The following is a 21,525-nucleotide window of genomic DNA, read 5'->3' on the forward strand; positions in this document are numbered from 1 at the left end:
GACCGGCCTTAATTTCGATCCCCAAATTTATAATTACCCAATTAACACCCTCAAATATTAGATTGTGTGCCAAGTTTGTCCCTGTGGCTATCTCTGTTAACGGAGATTTGATGTGGCACGTTAAGTTGACAAAGTGTGTATCTACGTGGCACTCAACTTGCTAGAATGGATGTGTGATGAGTGAATGACGTGGCAAAAGTTGAATGAACTCAATTTCTCTGGCAAAGTCTCGAACATATTGGGAAAAGAGGGTTTGCAAATTGAGTTTATTCAACTTTTGCCACATCATTCACTCATCACACATCCATTTTAGCGAGTTGGGTGCCACGTGGATACATGCTCTGTCAACTTAACGTGACATATCAGATCTCCGTTAACAGAAATAGCTACGAGGGCAAGCGTAGGGCACAATCCAATATTTGGAAGTATTAATTAAGTAACTATAAATTTGGGGATCGAAATTGAAGCCGGTAAAAAATTTTAGGAGCCAAAATGAGTTTCAACTCACTTAACAACTATAAGTAAAATAACATCGTTTATTATTATTATTATTATTATGTTTGGCCTTAAAAAATTAAATAAGGATCTATGAACAATTTACAATGTGACATTTTTTACTATAACTTTTTTTTTTTTTTATAAAAAATGAAGTCTTAAATTACGAATGAAAGAAAGAAGATGAATTTCTTACCCTTTTTAAAAAAATAAATAAATAATGCTCATGTTTTGCATATATTGATATATTGCTAGTGGATCTTATGAATGGGATGCTGTATAACTAGATAGATCTTCCAAAAGGACACCTCAGATCAGAAACTTCCTCCACACATATTTAATCAAAGGTTTAATTATTATGTGAATCTCTATCATTTTACTAAATCAGATTTTTTAATTAAATCTCTACCGTGATAAAAATGTTAGAATTTATAGAATATTTTGTTTAACTATACAGAATATTTAATTAAATATTAGTTGATTCATTTTATTTAATAGAATATTTTATTAATTTTAACATTTTTGTCATGTCAAAAACTTAATTACAAAATCTAATATAATTTAAGGACTCAATCGAAAAAAAAATATAAACATCTAATTAAAAATTCAATAAAACTATAAAAACCGACAAAATAATTAAACCTTAATCAAATTCTCATCAACAACGATGGAAGAGATGCAATGATGTCGTAGTCAAATGGTTGCATTATTATTTGAAGTTTTTTATTCAATTAAAATATTTATTTTATTACGAGCAACATAGTTAATAAATATTATTATTTTTGACCAACAATAATTTGTATTTATATTTATAGACATTTTGCATATAAAAAATATATAATTTATATTTATATTTATCAAAATTTTACACACATTAATCAATACAATTTACACCCATATTTTTTAAAATTTACACATATAAATTAATAAAATTTATTTATTAAAAATAATTTAGTGTTTATACTGATCAAATAATAAAAAAAATACTAAAAATTACTGTCCTAAAAAATTTCTCTTTTATATTATTATTATTATTATTATTATTATTAAAGGCAGTGTTGCATAAGCATATACCAAACCAGTTTCAAGGATAAATATATTTATAGGTAAGTGAGAAAATTTTGTATAATTTGAGCCATTTTAAAAAATAATAATAGTAAATTAAAATTCATTTATTATTAGAGATTTTGTTTTGAAATGTACATGGTTTATTGGTTTTAGTAGGCATCTACTTTGTTTTAATAATGTTATTCAATTTCTATTTAGTTTTATTAGAAAAATGGTACATTTTTCAACTCATTTGGAGATAGCTGACTTTTCTTATCAGCCACAAGATCCAAATATCCCAACAAAAACAAAACATGTCAAGTCTAGGCAACAAAAAAAAAAAGTGTATCAAGAATTTTCCTTATGCCATGATGAAAAGAATAAATTTTCCTGTGTTGACTTCACACTCAAGCTTATTTTGTCCATTTTTCTAAGAAAAAACTAACACTTCCAGAATCATTCACAATCACCATTTTTAATATATAATAAAAATTTAATTTTGATGCACTAACAGTATAAAACGCTTTACACAGTCGTACAATTACAACCGTCTTTTTGGATGACCATTCACATGGTCAATATGAAAAATAATTATTTTTGCTAATATGACGTTTTGTGATTGGATGCAAGTGTAAAACAATTTTACACTGACAGTGCATCAAAATTAAATTCTATATAATAATACTTCAAAAATACACATAAGAAACAAATTAGGTCATTAATATTCCCAAAGAACACATTAGATGTTTATTCATATTGTTGTAACCAAAGTTTACATCATTTTTTGGGAAGAAAAAAAGCTTTGCTTTCTAGGGAAGGCACTAACTCATGTCATTTTTTACACAGAAAGAAAGAAGCAAGAAAGGAAAAAACACCACCAAATATTATAGTTACTACATTAACAAGAAACCTTCTTCTTTTCTCTACACAAAGAGCCACAATATTCACAACACAAACCTTTCTTTTAGAACATCCTTGTCATGCCATACTGAACAGGTCCAACCTTTCTATGAGCAGTGGCACCGGTTGTGGCCGTGGCCGCAGCACCAATGCCGCCATATTGATGAGCTTTTGATTGAAGCAAGTTTGTGTCAATGGCTATTCTATGGTTATTATTATTATCATCTTGTTCTATCTTGTTCACTCCTATTGCCCTTGTCATGAAAAAAGGGTTAGTATCAATGTTGATGGCTATGTCTGGTGCTATTTTCGCATTCACTCCACATTGCTGAGGGCCATGTTTTGGTTTCAAAGGCACCCCCTTTTCGGCGTCTTGGTGTCCGGTGGTTGATCTTTGGTAATAGTACGTGGCAGGAACGGTTTGAGAAGGAACAAAAGAACCTCTGATGAATGTCCTCGGATCGAAAGAGTCCTTGACGATACTACCATACTCATACGGGACAACGGGACCAACTACTTTCCCGGGTTTTGCTGAAGATAAAAGCGTCGAGAATAGTGATTATATTACTGATGGTTTCGCCGTCACTTTTGGTATATCCTCGGATCAATGTATCTCTGGATATATATATAGTGAGAGGGACGGAGAAAGTTATAAACTATGATGATAGCAATCACATACCTGGTGGAATTCTTTGATTGTTATTATATTCCTCGGCCGGTTGCCGGTTTTTGCTCGAAGCATTGTTTGATTGCTCTTTTTGGGCTACCATATTCGAATGAACAACCGTTGACCTATCAATGGTAAAATCAAATGAAGTCACCTAAGTATGAACAAGTAACTATCAAATTATGATCCTTATGAATTGAATGAGAACAGTTATCATGAGACGGCATTAAGAGAATGAGGGATAATTTAGGTCCTCCTATGAATGATATTGTCCGTCCATACCATGTATAAAACCTAGCTTCTTAAACAAACATTGGCAGACAGGGAACATGCACAACTATCGCATGTCACAACTCGCTCGCTCACCAAGGTTGTCATTTTGTATTTACTTAATCTTAGAAAAGTGCATCAACATCTACATAGAAAAAATAGCAATGTCCCATAAGGTATAAACAATACTATGACACTATGTATTGCTATGTAACAGCATCCGGATTCGATTGAATTAGAGCTAAATTGCATAGTTAGAATGAGATGCTCTAGACTGGTTTCCTGTTGCATATGCACAAGAATTTAATCTGTCATCTTAAAATTTATCACAGTAGATACTGCTCAACTAAAGTAACCTTGTGTTGACAATTAATTGTTGCAAACAAATCACCTTGGAAGCGATACATGTTTTCGTTCAAGTGGCATAACTGGACTACTTTTGCCACCATTTTCCTCAAGATGAGCAAACTGCTTTTTGAATTGATCAACAGCACTGTAGGATATATTATACCAAATGAAGGTTAACGAGAAAATATTCGGGAAGGAAGTATCAAATATGAATACCAAATTACCAATGAAAAATGGTAACATAACAAACTAACCTTGGATAAAGGAAATTAGCCCTCTCCGTTCCATTTATGTAGTCTTTCAAAAGTTGGGGATGGTACTCTAAAATCTCACGAAAAATTAGCTCTCGGATTTCTTCCTTTGTGACTCTTCGCCTTTCAAATTCAAACTCCATTTTCGTGATAGGATGACAGGATGGTTCCCTCTCCACCTTTGCTAATCCCTTGAAGTAAGGATCAGCTAATGCCTGAAAAAACCAAAAAACTTTAAATATCTTAAGCAAGCAAGTCAACATAATTCTATGAATGTGGATGCTCTACATCACTCTTATAACTTCTAGAGTTTCAAAAGAAAATCATGAAGCAGTCGATTATCAAACTAAATTCGTTTTCAACATACACAAAGAAATGGAGCACAATATAACAAACCTCTTGAGCAGTAGGCCTGTCTTTCGGGTCAAAGGCAAGTAATCTTTCAAGTAGTCGTAATGCTAAAGGATCTGCATTAGGAAACTTCTGTGCAAATGGCACAGGCTGCTTCTTCCGCATACTAGTTAGGTATCTCCTAGCCTTATCATTGCGTACCTACATCCAACAGAATCACGAGCAGAACAATAGTTAGTGGAAACAAATAAGCAATACGATTAGAAATTCAGAGGTCCGTTTATGGAGGGAGAATTACTCGGGATATAGTATCCAGCGAAGGAGTTCCAAGCAGATCGGTCATCAGATCCAACTGATGGACAACATTTTTTCCAGGGAAAAGTGGCTTTCCTAATAATACTTCTGCGAAGATGCAACCTATACTCCATATGTCGATTGCTGGAGTATACTGCACGCAATATGTTAGCTCATTATGCGATAGAAAACTAACAGAAACAGATAGAGCTAGTAGATTATCCATTAATAATAGATTGATCTCAGGGCTTACATTTAGCTAATGATGGAAAAGAAGACAACAGAAAGCATGAATCATGGGTTGATAAGCAATTGCAATTTCTACACACAAAGCTAATGAGTATGAATGCCGGCATAACGAAACAAGACTACACATATGTACTTTCTCTCCGACTTATACACAATCAAAAAGGATCTTTGAGAAAGTCATACCTTTGAGTAAAACGATCCACAAAGCTCCGGTGCTCTATACCACCTTGTCGCAACGTAATCCTATAGATGTGAATTAAGTTAGAAAATATCATCCATACTTCCCCAGGATTTTTATATGGAAAATGAAAAAAATTTCTCCAACAAGGTATAGGTACAAAGAAAGGTAGAAAGTGAACAGAGATCATGTGGAAAGTGCAATACCGTCCAAAATACTGTTGTTGGTGTGTCGGTGAAAGCGACTCTTGCTAACCCAAAATCACAGATTTTAAGTTTACAGTTTGCATTGGCCAGTATATTCTTTGGCTTCAAGTCTCGATGATAGACATTTGCTGCATTGAGTAGACAAGTGTTAGATGAGCAATTTTGACATCAGGCAGAAACTTGTAGAAAAAGCAAAGCATCATCAACCACAGATAGAAACCATATTTTGCACATTCCTAACATCTTTCTTAAGACAAGTGCCTGAGCAATGATACATTAACAACACGATGTGCATTTAGATAAGATCAGTCATGAAGAAGTAACTATTAGATATTAAAATATACCGGTGTGAATATACTTCAATGCTCGAAGTAACTGGTAAAGGAAAAATTGATAGTGCTCCTTTGTCAAGTCATCATTGGCTTTAATGACTTGATGTAGATCCGACTCCATGAGCTCGAAAACAACATAAATGTCCTTAAATTCCCTCCTAGAAGGAGGCATCATGACATGTTTGATTTCAACAATATCAGGATGTCGAAGAAGTCTAAGCAACTTTATCTCCCGGAGAATGCGTGCAGCATCGGATATATGCTCAAATATATCATGAATCTTTTTTATTGCAACTTTTTCACCGGTATGAGTGTCAATAGCTGAACATACAACACCATAACTTCCTTTCCCGATGACTTCTTGAATTTTGTACCGGCTGGCATCCCCATAATCAGAGAAAAACTCCATCTCCATTGAACTCTGTAGCAAAGATAATCAAGTTCTTCCACAAATCAAAATCAGGCAAATCCAAAATTGATTCCAATCAAGCTAAGGCCACAAAGCGATTGCAAATTTTCATAAGTGATGAATAGAAATTAAAACCAAAACTGCAAGTATTCTTGGCTGTGTAGAAAATTTATATGGGAGATATCTCAGGACTCACCATTAAAGTTAATAGACATAATACAAATATGTACGTTTGTTAAAATTTACATAAAGGAACTTCCACAGCATTACATAATCATAGACAGAAAAAGAGGATAGATTACATATGCAGGAACATGATCATGTCAAGCATAGAATGATAGAATTGAATAACTTAAACAAACTAATAAACATAGAGAGAAAAATTGTCTCAATACAACAACTCACTCCAATGTACTATATTAACATAACAACCCATAGAAGAAGCAAAAACTTTAGCATATAGAATATTAGAACCACTAAATATATATCACAAACCAATCTTTAACTTCAAAAAGCCAAAAGCTTTTTCTCTTTCTACAATCAACCGGTTCTTCTCATTTCACTCATTCTACAATCTGATTTTTGGAGAGTCAACCATGTATGATGAATTGATGATGATGATGATAATGCAGCTCAAGCGTGTACAGCACATAAGTGCATAACACAAGACGTAGAAAAAAAGAAAAGCAAAAGGGGTAGATAGATTGAAGTTGAAAGAACAACCTCCTATGAACACCACATATAGATGGTAATTTCTAACAAAAATAACGATGGTGAAATATAAGATTTGCCAAACATGCCGTTATCCTACTACAGTAACAAACACTTTGGGGACAGAAAAATTACATCACGTGTTGTATGTACTTAAACTTAATATCAGAAAAAAAGAGATAACATGGCCCCTACATTGAACCAGCTCAGCATATATAGAAACATGTTCCTAAACCTCAACCACATACTTCAGAGTACTTAAAATTCACATCAAACACAATCACAAACAAATAATTCATCATCCTCTAAATAATTCAACTAATCAAAACAATAAAAAGCTGTCTTCATTGTTCATCATTCACTCAAATATGTAATAAAAACTTGTAAAAAACCCACCTTTTTTCTTTGATCTTGCTGCATTCTTATATGGCAAGTGGCAACACCTACAAAAGCTTCCAATTCCAAAAAAAGGATGACCCTATTGAACGAAAAACACAAAGCTTCTGAAAAAAATTGTTGTTTCCTCAGAGAGAATTCAGCCACATTTGCCCCACCTACCCCTACTTCGAATCACAAGACCACAATCCGAACTCACTATTCTCTTCCCCAAATCCCTCAACGAACATAGAACCCAAATGAGACCCCACATGCACTCCAATTCCGGCACAAAGCTCACAAAATAGCGGAACGAATAGCCACCACAACAACCCTTGATCATGAAGCAATGAAGCTCCAACCTTGCAACAAAAAAGCTCTCATTTTTGGAAAACTTTCACACACCCCAGAAAAGGATCGAAGCTCTGGAACACCAAAACCACAACAAGAACACGTTTTGAGGTTGTTGAGAGGTGAAAGAGGGAAACTTGAGACACAGTACTAAGAGAGGATTATAATATAAGCGTGCGTTGATCCTGCACACCGACACAGAGAGAAAGGTGAAAATTTTGGAGAGGTTTTTGAAGGTTAAAGCGAGCTTAAAGCTAAAGGGGTTGGTGCTTGGCTTGTGTTTGTTGTGTTGCGTTGTTTCCTTATCCAAAAACGTACGAGATACGGAGCATAATGTACTAAGTGGCGTATAAGTGTAATTTTCAGAGGGTATTGAGGGTATTATTGTAATTTCATTTTGTGGGAGACAAGTGTCAGATACTAGTACTGTTACTCTGTAACATGTTGTATTGTACTCTTCACTGTGTTGGCAGGTTATGTTTCTGACACGTGGCAAGGTTGGCAGGTTATTTTCTTTTTCTAAAAAAAGAAGGAAGGAAATAATGGACTAAAAACTTTTATTATGAAAGATAAATGTGTGTAATTTAATTTTGTTGGTGGTGCACTGGTGTATGTATTTTTATTTTGATATGGGAATCAGTAATTGATAGGTTCAATTACTTTGTAAGTTAATTTTTAAAATTTTTTTAATATCAAATCCCTCCGATTTGTTTGTTACGATTTTAAAAAAAAAATAATTCATAAAAAGGAAGGTCCAATTTTGGTTCTTAACAAATTAGATGGTCTGATTTTTTTCTGATTTTCACATTTTAAATAAAAAAGTTTTACATTTAAAAATAATACCTTTATAATCCATAATCCTAAAAAATATAATTTTCACCCCAATATCAAAAATAATTTGTGGAAATAATGTCATTAATTTTGATATTTTTTTAAATATAATTTAATTTTGATACATTAAAATTATAAAATAATTTTATACATATATCTAATTATATAATGTCACATCAATAAAAATAATTATTTTTTATATTAATTATATAAATAATCATAAAAAATAAATATGATTATATGATTATATAAAATTTATTTTATACTGTTAGTGCATCAAAATTAAATTCTTTTAAACAGACATAAAAATTTAAGCAAAGTTGACATGTGACATATTTGATAAGTAAAAAATCGATTTTTCTTTTCTAAAAAAAGGTAGTAAATTATTCCATTGCTGAATATATAAAGTAAGTGTAATATAAACTAAAATTTATTTTTTATATGATATGAATTTCTTCTACTCGTGTAATTTTCTACTATTTTTATTTTTAAGATATTGTTTTTTCTTTTATTTTATTTTTGTTTTGGAATATATATTATAAAACAGAGAGAATATATATATTTTTGTATGCATTTTCTTCTAATAGAATTTGATTTGAATTATGTAAACTAGTGCATTATAGGAATTAATACGTTATTAATTTATTTTTTATAAATTAAATATGAATAATAATAAATTTAATATTAGTTAAGATGATAAATATGTTATATTAAAACTAAAATATTATGAATTTTTACTAATGAAATTAGAAAAATAATTTTTTTTACAAGGGTATTTTTAAAAAATGACTGTACACTAATTTTGTTTATATTCTCAAGTGGGTATAGCGATAACAAAACACAATATATAGGTAGGAATGAATAATGTAAAAAGTTTCATATAATTATTTAATTATATTTTTTGTTTTTATTTTTATTAACATAACATTACATCATTAAATACAAATATAAAATTATAGAGTAAATAATATTTTTTATTATTGAAATTTGGTAAAAATTTTAAAAATATTCTTAAGTTTTATTTTGTATTAATTTTGTTCGAAAAATTTTTGATTTGCATCAAATATATTCATATGGCTAATTTTTTAAAAAATTTAAGACCAATTTAACAACAATAATTTTATAATAACAATTCTCAACACAAACAAATAAAACATAATTTTCATATATTATTGTTAGATTAATCTTAAATTTTTTAAAAATTTAACTGTCAAAAATATATTTAATACAAATAAAAATCTTTAGAACAAAATTAAAATAAAATAAAATAAAATTTAAAAATATTTTTAACATTTTTGATAATTTCAAAAACAAAAAAATATACTACTCATAACTATATTTATAGTTTTTATACTGACATTGACTTAGAAAGCTTTTTTTCAATAACTAGCTATATGCATGTAAACATATAATTTACTAGATATATGTGCCTCATATTTCACTTTCAATTTTAAATTCTCTGACCACATACTCCATAATGGTGCCATTTTCAGTCATTTTAATGAATCAATGAAAAAGTTTATATGATGTTGAAGAAAACTTGTAGGTTACCACAATCGTGGCCATCAAAATATGAAAAGAACAATAAATTAATAAATGGGGAGTTTTAGGAAAAGAAATGTCCATATATATATAATCTGAATGCAAATAATAATCTCTTCATAATATTGTAATTTTTTTAATTGTGAAATTTAAATTAAAATGAGTATTCGAACACTTCTTATAATTCAATCAATTAATTCATCAGAGAAAACTTTATTTAAAAGCCTTCTATTCTCCATTAGAGTTTAGTTAACATATTTCTGTAAGACACATAATAAATTTATTATTAATAAAACATTTTAATTTTTTAATAAATACAGAATAAATATATTATAAATTTAATTTTTTATATTTTTAATATAAGCTTTTTAATTTATAAATTTAGAGCATAAAATAGATAAATTTTATCTATTATCTATTATATGTTATTAAAATTAGATTTTTTTTCAATTAATAATATAGTTAACGTAGTATATTTTTAAAAGTATTTCTTGATTTATTTTATTTGATTCATTTAAATATATTTTAATTAATTGATTGATTGATTGATTTAATTGAGATAAGTACTAAATTATTGAATATTTTGTTTGATTTCAATAACTAAACTATAAAACTGTGTTTAGAAGAGAAATTAGAAGACAGAAATTAAAACACAGAGACTAAACTAAATCTTTGTATTGTATCTAGTATAAAGTATATAGAATTGAATTGTGTCTCAATATCTTATTGAAAAAAGAAAAGTAGAATTAGATTTAGAATTTGAAAAATTGAATGTAGTTAATTTTGAAAATAAATATTACTAAAGATTCACTTTCTATCTCTAAAAATTTCAGTTGCATGTATTCTCATTTTTTAGAAGTAGTGAAGGGATTGAAATTTTGTATCCTGAGATTAAAATTTTAGTTATTATCTCTAACTAACAAACACAATATTGAGTTATAATCCCCAATTTCTGTTTCCAAACGTTACCTAATTAATTAATTATTTGATTTGACTAAAATAAATAAATTAATTTTGTTTTTAATTTACATTAATTTTTTTATCTTATGTATTTTAATTAATGATTTTTAAAAGTGTAATAAATAATTATTTATTTGATTTATTTGAAATAAATATTAAATTATTTAATATTTTATTTGACTATATTAACCATAACTAATTAATTATATTAATTATTTAATTTAACTGAAATAAATAAATAAATTTTATTTTAATTATATTATTTTTTTGTTTTATGTATTTTAATTAATATTTTTTAAAAGTGTTATAATTTTTACTATTTATAAGATATGTTTTATTTATTTAATTTATTTTATTGAGCCAAATAATTATATTTAATTTGTAAAAATGTTATTTATACATTAAAATTAGCCATTAAAATCAGTCACTATGTATGTATACATAAATACATATGTTGTTTAATAAATTTTTAATGTGTATTTTATATTTCAACATGTATTTTAAATTAGTGACTGATTCTGATTGTGACTGTGTTAACCAATAGAGTGACACTGATGATGAGGATTATGTTAAAAGATGAAAGAACAAGAAAAAGAAGTTATTTTTTACCCCTTACTCTTTTAAAAGACCTGAGCCTCTTGATGATGATAGAGCAGCTCCAATGGCCAAAAAGAGACCCATGCTCAAGAAAACAAGATTGTCCAGAAAAAAGCTCTATTGTTTATTTATTATATCAATTATTTAATTTAATTCATTCAAAAATATATTATTTGATTTAATTTAATTTATTGTCACATTAATGTTTGGGTAAAAAATTTCTCTTCATTTTTTCTTGATTTTAAATATTTTTATTTTAAATTTTAAATTTTTATTCATTGTTTATTCTTTTATATCAAATATAATATTTTGATTAATATTTTTTTATAATTTATTGTCTAATAATTATATGTCTACCATCAATTATATGATTATAAATATTTTTTAATTTATAAAAAATATAATTTCATTCCTTCATTTTCTGTTTTACCTATCTTTGTATTTCATAACTTATTTACTGTAAAAAATTATACATGTTAAAAAAGAATCTTATTTTTTTACCAATTATTCGTCTATTCGATAATATTTTCAATTCTTCTCTTGTATTATGCATTATTTCTACTCATTGATTTTAATTTTTTTAAGTTTAATTAATCTGTTGGTCGCTATAATTTTACCAAATTTATAATTAGGTATATATATATATATATATATATATATATATATATATATATATATATTTCAATTGGAGAAACCTGGCGAAAGCTAGTGCACTCTAGGCAAAGTAGGGAGTGCAGCACTCTTTAAAAGTTAACCTGCTATCAAAAGTAATTAGGTAAATTAAATTTATTTATTATTATTTTTTTTGTCATGGGCTGAACAAACAAACAGCCACTAACAAAAAAAAACTAATTCGCTCGTTTAACACAGAACTATCTTTATACCAGAAGAGTACTCAGAAAAATTTGATCGATTTCCTCGGTTATTCTGTTATTGTTGATGTGATGTCTTCAAGCATTTTCATGGTTTTGTTTGCTAGCAGGTGCTTCCACTATTGTTCTGTCTAGCCACATATTTTGACGCTCTTGAATCCACCCCATTCCACATCTACCATAAATGGACATTCAAAGCCCGAAAAATTGCTGCCATAGAAAAGGAAGAAGCTGTCTGTCGCCGCTGCTGGTTGGCTAACTCCAAACGTAAAACTGATTCTGTAGAAGAACCGGTCTCCATAAAGGCACCATAATTCTCAGATGACAACGCAATCAAAGCACAAAATACATGACAGTTACAACAAGTCCATTATCTTTTATTTCAAATTATCCTCAACGTATACGTAATAGAATGAAAAATTAAAATACAATTATATTTAAACAATTATTTGTATTATTTGTATTAATTTATTCAAAAAATAACTAAATTTTGAAGCTAATTGGTATAAAATATTACGTATATAAAACTAAGAAAAATTTTTATTTGTATAAGAATGAGCCTAATAAATAATTATTTTATTTAATATATAATTAAGAGTATTTCTTTCTTTGCCAACGAGTTATAGTTCAAATGACATAGTCTCTATATTCACCTAAGAGTTAGTAAAAAAAAAATACTTTTTTTTATTAACTTTTTTAAATATTAATTATTTATTTTACATACAATATAAAAATAAATGAATATAATATTTATTGAGTAGACGCAGTTACGTAAAAAAAATTTATTGTCATAGTATTTGAACCAAAGAAAAAAAATATTATTTTAAGAAAAGCTAATAATATATTTTTAATAATATTCTTAATACAAAATAATAAATTTTAAATATTTTTTTAAATAATATATATTAACTAAAATAATATAATTATCCCAAATAATATATTATAAATATAGTAAAATGACATATTTCAATAAAAAAATTATTAATAAAAACTTATATGAATTTTTGTTTCGCACAAAATAAAATTATTATATGTTTGTTTGCTTTTTACGTTGTATATATATATTTTTAATTAAATTAGTATAATACAAAATCTTTTATCATTCTTTTCATATTTAATTTTTTAATTTTGTTTCTCACAAAATAAAATTATATATATATAACACAAAATTTTTTATCATTATGTTTATATTTAATATTATATATATATATATATATATATATATATATATATATATAACACAAAATTTTTTAGCATTGTGTTTATATTTAATATTATAATTTTATTTCACACAAAATAAAATTTATTTAAATTTTAATATTATATACATAATATATATTTAATATTATTTTTTTTAAGATTTTAATATATCTTTTTTTCTAGATTTAGTACATGAATTTTCAACTTATTTTTTATGTATTATTTATTTTAATTCTAAAGTCCAATAATTTTTTTTACAGACATGTTGTTTTTAATATTTATATACTATTTTTTTTATTTTGAACTTCAGCCCAATACCTGACACTTACAAAAAAAATCTAAAACTTATCAAAAATGATTAACCTGATTAACAGGTTACCTTTTTAAATCCAGACCATTCAAATAAAATATAATAAATGAAGAGTTCAGATTTACGAATTCACAAGGTGTGCAGCACTCCATACTTAGCAAGGAGCGTTTAAGGATGAGCCGGAAACCTATCATTTAATGGACAAATTACATAAATAAATAAGGTGTTGACCAAAACTACCCTATTACAATATTTTTAAAATGGTTATATTTCGATCATGTACTTATTCTATATAAATCATTACAGGATGTAGAGGATTTAAATTTTATATATAAACCTCTATAGGGTATGTAGAGGTTTATGTGAAAATTAACTAAGGTCGTAGTCACTAAAAACAATAGCAGATTATGAAAAAAACAACTTTAACACATAAAACACCATATGTTATAACGGTTTACGAAAATATTTAAATTTTATATCCAAATCTACTAAATACATACATAAATTAAATAAATAATTTAAAGTATTAAAATATAAATATTATAAAAATCTATTTAAATTTTAAAAATATAACATTTTAAATCAAAATGTAAACAATACCTAATTTTATTTATTATCAAATTTTATTTAATTGATTGATACTGGCTTACAAAAAATTGTAATCTTTCTTATTTCACTCTAAACTAATTGAACTTTAATTAATTACACTTTAATTTAAAATTTTATATTTTAAAAATATTTTTACATTTTTCTAATTTTGAGATTTTAATTATTTTGTATAAAATTAGGGTTATAATATAACTCCTTGCAAATCTATAAACTCTTAAAATATATCAATAAATAGTTCTTTAAGTTTGTAAGAATTATAAGGAGTTATATTATTGTCAAATTTGTATTCTAAAAAAAATTATAATTAATGTTTATCAATGACACTATAAATATATAATACTATATTCATATACACAAAAAATAAGATTCCCCTAATCACTTCACCATGCATGTCAATTTGCACAAAACGTTATATAATTTTTTCAAGATTAATATAATTTTAGATAAAAATAAAATTTAATATTTTAAACATTCTGAAAGTTACATATATATAATTGTTTATTTTTTAACCGAATAATAATATTTATTTCTTAAATTTTTGTAAATTTTTGTACATAAATCACATATATAATTTTTTTTAAGTCAATGTTAATCAATTGAATAAAGTGAGATAAGAAAAAAAAATATTAGATATTATTACACTTTAATTTAAAGATTACATTTTTAAAATTTAAATAGATTTTTTTTAATATGTATTTAGATTTTAATATTTAACATTATTTATCAAATTTATATATACATTTAGTAGATTTGGATATAAAATTTAAATATTTTCGTAAATTATTATAACCCGGCAGGATTTATGTATTGAACTTATTTTTTCATAAATCGTTACGCCTTCTAACGATTTATAACCTTAGTCAATTTTTATATAAATATCTACATTCTATAACGGTAGTTTATGTATAAATTTAAAATTCGTACATTTTGTAGTTATTTATATAGAATAAGTATAAAATCAAAATGTTAATTATTTTAGTAATGTTATAATTAAGTAATTTTGACTTATACTTTATTTATTTATTTATATAATTTGTCATAATTTAACAGTTGATAACAATTAGCAGTGAAATGCGTTGTAGTCCATATAGTAATTGTATTGCATCCCTACTTTCAAGTTTCAAATATTTAAATAATATTTATATTTTAGTAATTTTAGTTATTAATTTTAATTATATATTATATATAAAGTTTATGGTTGAAATTAATGACTAAAATTATTAAGATATTCCATATTTTTGAAATACCTAAAAACTTTTCTATACTTTACTGTAACAAAGAATTAAAGGCATATGGGAGGAGTATGAGGTAGGAGTAGTGTACTTTGCACTCAAAGCACAAACTTACGCGACATGCCACGTGCATCATAAATTCATAATAATTAATTATATTCATATTCAAACCGTGTTTCACGTTTACGTTTTCTCACACCTCCCCTTGCATTTTTACAAGCTTTCACACTATTAAGCATTAACTACTTTGAGGGTCTATCCTTTTCCGGTGTTTTATTTTTGGAAAAGTAGAGGTAAATTAAACAATGTAAATAATAGATATATCGGATGTTCATTTTATTAATGTACGGATAGTTATTTTAATATAAAATTTAGAGGATTAATTTGAAAGTGTAATGTATTTTTATTTGATTGGTAGTTATTCATATTGTTCAACAAAATCATTGTCCCCCTAGCATTCTTCTTTGTTTTTCTTTCTTTAGGATTGATTTAGGTCAAAAATATTATTTATACATTAAAATTAGTCATTAAAATCAATTATTAATATATTTATATATATTAATATATTTATAATTTAATTTATTTTTAATATATATATTTTATATTGATTATTAACTTTAATAACTATTTTAAAGTACACAGTATAATCAGATTTAGATATAGTGATACAGATTTATCAAATTTAAAATAAAGATATATTAAGGTTTGTTTCTTTTGTCATGGAAATATTTTCACATTATTAGAGAAGGGGATAGATTTAAGTGGGGAGGAAAAATGGATATAATAGTTTTTGCGTAGATTTAGAACGAAATTGGTGAATATTATCCGATCCTCTTTAAATTAGAGGGTAAGTTAATTATTCTTTGTAATATATTTTTTTATTATTAAGTGAAATAAAATTAACTGACTTATTATAATTAACTTTAATGTTAATCTAACTTAAATTTTGTTAATTTAATTAATTAATAATGATGTAACTTTTTTTGCAAATAATAACAATTATTCAAAATTTTAACTTTTTTTTTCAATTTATACACTTATTAATCAATTTCAATGGCAAAAATAAAAAATAAAAAAACAAAGAACAAATAAAAAAATTCAAGAGGCACAAAAAAATTAATTTTTTTAAAATTTTATCTCTCTTGATTTCTTAAATTTTTTGAAAAAAATAATAAAATATAAAATAGAACTTCTATAATAATTTTATAATTTGTAAAAAGTTATATCATAGTTAATTGATTAGGTTAACAAAATTTAGGTTAGATTAAGAAGAGTTATATCATAGTTAAAAATTATTAGAAAAAAATTATTTATATTTTATTATTATTTTTTTAAATTAAGAAAAACAAAAGAGAGAACATTTTAAAAATTTTAAATTTTGTGTGCCTCTTGAATTTATTTATTTATTTTTTTCTTTCGAAATTTTTTATATTTTGTGATTGAAATTGATTAATTATATATATAATTTGAGAAAAAAATTATAAAATTAAACTTTTTTAAATAATTTTTATAGTTTGCAAAAAAAGTTATATCATGATGAATTAATTAAATTAACAATATTTAGGTTAGATTAAAAGTTAAAATTAACAATGATAAGTTAATTTATTTTATTTCATTTAATAATAAAAAAGGGTAAATGACATATATAAACCAATGAGAAACAAAAAATTCACCAATCAGCCAAAACGAAAAATGGTTCATGAATCAACCAGAGACACTTTTTTATGAAGTTCGAATTAGAGCAATTCGAATTACTAACACACGCACACAAGCACTAATTCGAATCAACCTGCTTCGAATTACACAAACACTAATTCGAATCAGGGTGATTCGAATTACACACACACGTTATCCATAGTAATTCGAATTGACCAGTTTCGAATTACTCATTTTTCGTTCTCATAGTAATTCGAATTGGGATGTTTCGAATTACTCATTGTTTGGCTATAAAAGGAGTTCAAACCAACCTCATTCGAACCACTGTTCCAAAAGCATACCCCACCAAATCCTAGAGAAAACGACTCAAAAACGACTCCAAGAAAGGGTTGAGCAGAGTATTTAGCCGATGGAGAATAATCCGGACAGACTTTATCGGTTGGATGGAGTAGCCCATATAGCTGGTGTCATCAACGAATAGGTAAGTACGAACTCCTTTTTTTAAAAGTAGGATTGAGTAACTTATTTGTTTGTTTTTTATGTTATTTTAGTGGTTTTGATAGTGAATGACGTTGGTGACATTGTATGTGAATGAGTTTATAGTTTTTGTTAGTGATTTTGTATGTGGTTTGGTAAGCGGTTTTGCTAGCGATTTTGTAATCGGTTTTGGTAGTGGTTATGTTAGTCATTTTGCTGGTGGTTTTATTACTGGTTTAGTTATTGGTTGTGCTAGTGGTTTGTCTAGTGACTTTTTTAGTGGTTTCGTTAGCGGTTTTTTTATTAGTGGTTTTGTTACTAGTTTTGGTGGTGGTATTGTTAGTGGTTTTGTTGGTGGTTTTGTTAGTGATTTTGTTAGTGGTTTTGTAGTGGTTTTGCTAGTGGTTTTGTTAGTGGATTTCCTGAGTGGTTTTGTTGGTTGTTTTGGTGGTGGTTTTGTTGGTGGTTTTGTTAGTGGTTTTTGTGGTGGTTTTGTTAGTGGTTTAGGGTGTTGTATTGTTAACGGTTTTGTTAGTCGTTTTTCCTGGTGGTTTTGTTGGTGGCTTTGTTAGTGATTTTGTTGGTGATTTTGGTGGTGGTTTTGTTAGTGGTCTTCTTAGTGAATCAGCATTTATAGTGAATGATTAAATTTGTTTTTAATCATCTGGTACATTATATGTGCAGCCCCAGCGATGCATCTTGAGCATGTGACGGCAGCAGGGCATGTGTAAACCCCGGTTAAATTAGTAGATAATTAGTTAATAAATTAGTTTTTAATAAGTAGGATTAGAAATGTGAATATTATATTAAATTAGGGTAGAGCTCATTGAAACGAAAATTTTGACACTAATTTCGAAGAAAAGGGTCCAAAATTTGACCAAAAGAATCGAACCAGTTGAACTGGACCCGAACCGGGCTATCGGTCCAACCGGACCAGCCCTTTTAAATGAGCCCGAAAGCCCTTTCTTCCTCATTTCACCAGCAATCAGCGTGAAATGCTTCCAGGGAGGAGAAAACGTTCCTAACCCTTACGCCACTTTTCAAAATCCCGTAACTCCTCCTTTCGAGCTCCGATCGCCATATCGTTTGCGGCCACGCGTTCACCGCGTTGAGCTCTACATTTCTATCGGAACAATTTCATAGGTAACTTGCTATTTCACTTCAGCCTCTTATTTCCCACAATTTTCAAAATTTTAATGGGAATGTTGAATTTCTTTGATTTATGATGTTTTAGGATCCAATTAGCTTGGGAAAAACGTTCACTCTTACTTATGTGAAGCTTGGGTAAGGTGAGGATATGATAATTCTATTTTATTTTCATTGAATTTGAGCTTTGAGTATTAAATTGGATATATATGTGTTATGAATGTGTATTGGGTTGTGAATAAATAATTGGAGTTTGAAATTGTGAATACTGGAACTTGGAGGAAGCGGATTAGTTGAGGTTTTGAAGGCTGTGTTCTTTTAGGAAAATTGTCTTGGAATAATACTTGGGAATCGGCTAAGGTATGGTTTAGGTTTCTTGCATTTAATATATAATGTTCTGTGAAAACTTAGGCTAGATGACCATAGGATAAGTTGGAATGCACGTGTATGTTTAATGTTTAGTAATTTGTCGATGAATATATTTGGTTGAAGTTTATTGGATAATTAGTTATTAATTTTGGATGGTGAATGTTGTTATGTTAATTTGGAGAGAATTATGGTTGAATGTTATTATTGATGAACATGGTTGGTTTGATGCTTGTTGATTAACTAATGATTTGGTGAATTATTGATTTGAAGTATTTTGTGTTAGAAGCCTGGGATTAGTGAACTATGATCCTTAGTTGAATTTTGGTTGTTGGATTTAAATATTGTATGGGAATAATTGTTGATCTGAAGTAGATTTATTGTGGTGATTGTTATGATGATGAGGAAGGGTATGTTGAATTGAAAAGAAAGCAGGTTTGGACCCGAAAAAGGGTGGCAAAGTCCGAGTTTTAGAGGAGATGCTGCCGAAATTTTATAAAAATTAGAGATTTTATTTATATGATTATTTAAAAAGATTTAGATTCAAAGGTTATATAGTTTGATTTTGAGTTATTAAGAAAATGAGCATGTTTTAAGTTTGATTCATTTAGAAAAGAATGAATTATGTTTTGAATTGGAACTATTGATGGACGGAATGGGAGGTGTAATAATGAAGGATAAGGATTGAATATGATTGATGTATGATGATGAATGAAATGCGATTGAGAATGATGTGGATGTTGATGAATTATAATTGAATTATTTAAATGGCTTATGAATTTGAATAATCTGAGATACGAGATTCCCTGGATTAAGTGCCGTGGCTTGCCACCACGTGTACCAGGTTGAAAACTCGATACTCTGTTGACCCTACGACGTAAGTGTGACCGGGCACTATATAAATTCCCGGGAATGTTACCCCCATTGAGCAATATTGACTATATGAAAAAAAAAAAAAAAGCTATGCATTGACTCTTGGGGATGCACGTCGGGGGACCGTCTAAGGACAATTCATACTTGTCGGGTTGGCTGGATAACCGACAGATGAGCCTCATCAGCCATAGAACAGGCATACATCATATGCATATTACTTGAATTACTTGCTTGTGCTTTAATTGGGTGTGCCTATCTGTATTTGCCATGCTAAATGTGTATTTGTTACCTGCAGTAGTTGTAACCTTCTTGTGTTTGCCTTATCTGTCTATTTGTCTGTGAAAATGCATGAAGGGGTTGGAGGTATGGAGGAATGGCAGTATGGGATTTAGACTTAAGGTTAAGTTAAGTTAGGATTAAATATTTTTAGAGAACCACCTTTTATGGCTTCTGTTTAATACTTTAAGCTCTACAATCTGAGTGTCGGCGTTCTAGGATTGCCTCTGGTATTCCCAGGACCTTATATATTATGTGTGTGGCACCTTTACCATACTGAGAACCTCCGGTTCTCATTCCATACTATGTTGTTGTTTTTCAGATGCAAGTCGAGAGGCATCTCGTTAGGCGTCTGGACTCTTGAAGCGAAGTGGTTACATGATTATTTTGTTATGCTATGATGTATATATATATATATATGTGTACTTGGTTTTCTCTCCGCATAACTTGTTATTTTGAGCCTCTTAGAGGTTTATGGAGAGGTAGGATTGTGTATATGTACTTTTGGGTTTTGGATATGTATGTATCTTTGGCACTCTATTCCTACTTCTGTCATCTTATGTTTAGTAGTTATGGTTTTTTTAGCACGCAAGTCAACTCGTTCCTTGAGCGTTGCGTTTTTATTTTGCGATTTTTATTCCCTCTATTCTTCAAGGCTCCTAGCATATTATAATTCTTCTGCTATTATATGTACTCATTTTATTTTAGAGGTCGTAATACCACATCACCTCTGTTTTATGGCTTAAGCGTAAAGCTTAGTGTGGTAGGGTGTTACAGCATGCGTCTAGATGAGAGGTATGTTCCATACTTGCAGATGGCCGGCTTATACCATCTTGCGAGGATGAACGAGAGATGGTTCATATTGGATGAGCCACTGGTTAGTGCTTTCGTTGAGCGGTGGCGTCCGGAGATGCACACATTTTATATGTCGTTCGGGGAGTGCACTATCACACTGCAGGACGTGGCGTACCAGTTAGGACTGTCGGTCGATAGACGTTATGTTAGTGGTTACCTGACAGATTTCCAGACGTACATCCAGGGTGGCCGCCCAGCTTGGGTGTGGTTCCAGGAGTTGCTTGGTGTGTTACCTCCTGCGAACAGGACTCGTCCTCAGCACTTCAACACTACCAGGCATCGTCAACTG

The 21,525-nt window shown here is 28.2% G+C and overlaps 1 protein-coding gene and 1 long non-coding RNA gene across 4 annotated transcripts; one reads left to right on the forward strand and one right to left on the reverse strand.

The window, feature by feature from the left end:
- Positions 1-2,266: 2,266 nt before the first annotated feature.
- LOC112764354 (mitogen-activated protein kinase 10) lies at positions 2,267-8,162 on the reverse strand. Of its 3 annotated transcripts, none has more exons than XM_025809907.3 (10): positions 7,105-8,162; positions 5,601-6,009; positions 5,257-5,384; positions 5,056-5,115; positions 4,628-4,777; positions 4,375-4,530; positions 3,982-4,193; positions 3,771-3,872; positions 3,122-3,234; positions 2,267-2,973 (listed from the first exon to the last, which is right to left on the reverse strand). In XM_025809907.3, the coding sequence occupies exons 1-10, from the start codon at positions 7,126-7,128 to the stop codon at positions 2,507-2,509; spliced, it is 1,821 nt and encodes a 606-aa protein (XP_025665692.1). In that variant the 5' UTR covers positions 7,129-8,162; the 3' UTR covers positions 2,267-2,506. The 3 variants fall into 3 exon arrangements, with proteins under 3 accessions (XP_025665692.1, XP_025665694.1, XP_025665693.1); XM_025809909.3 differs by having other exon boundaries at positions 2,267-3,057; XM_025809908.3 differs by lacking the exon at positions 7,105-8,162 and adding an exon at positions 6,493-6,811.
- A 10,531-nt stretch (positions 8,163-18,693) lies between these two features.
- On the forward strand, positions 18,694-20,968 carry LOC140181088 (uncharacterized). Its single transcript, XR_011875744.1, has 3 exons — positions 18,694-18,863; positions 18,955-19,009; positions 20,704-20,968. It is a non-coding gene; the product is annotated as an uncharacterized lncRNA (long non-coding RNA).
- The last annotated feature ends 557 nt before the right edge of the window (positions 20,969-21,525 follow it).

This window comes from Arachis hypogaea, chromosome 17 (genome assembly GCF_003086295.3).
Source record: "Arachis hypogaea cultivar Tifrunner chromosome 17, arahy.Tifrunner.gnm2.J5K5, whole genome shotgun sequence".
Classification (NCBI taxonomy): domain Eukaryota; kingdom Viridiplantae; phylum Streptophyta; class Magnoliopsida; order Fabales; family Fabaceae; genus Arachis; species Arachis hypogaea.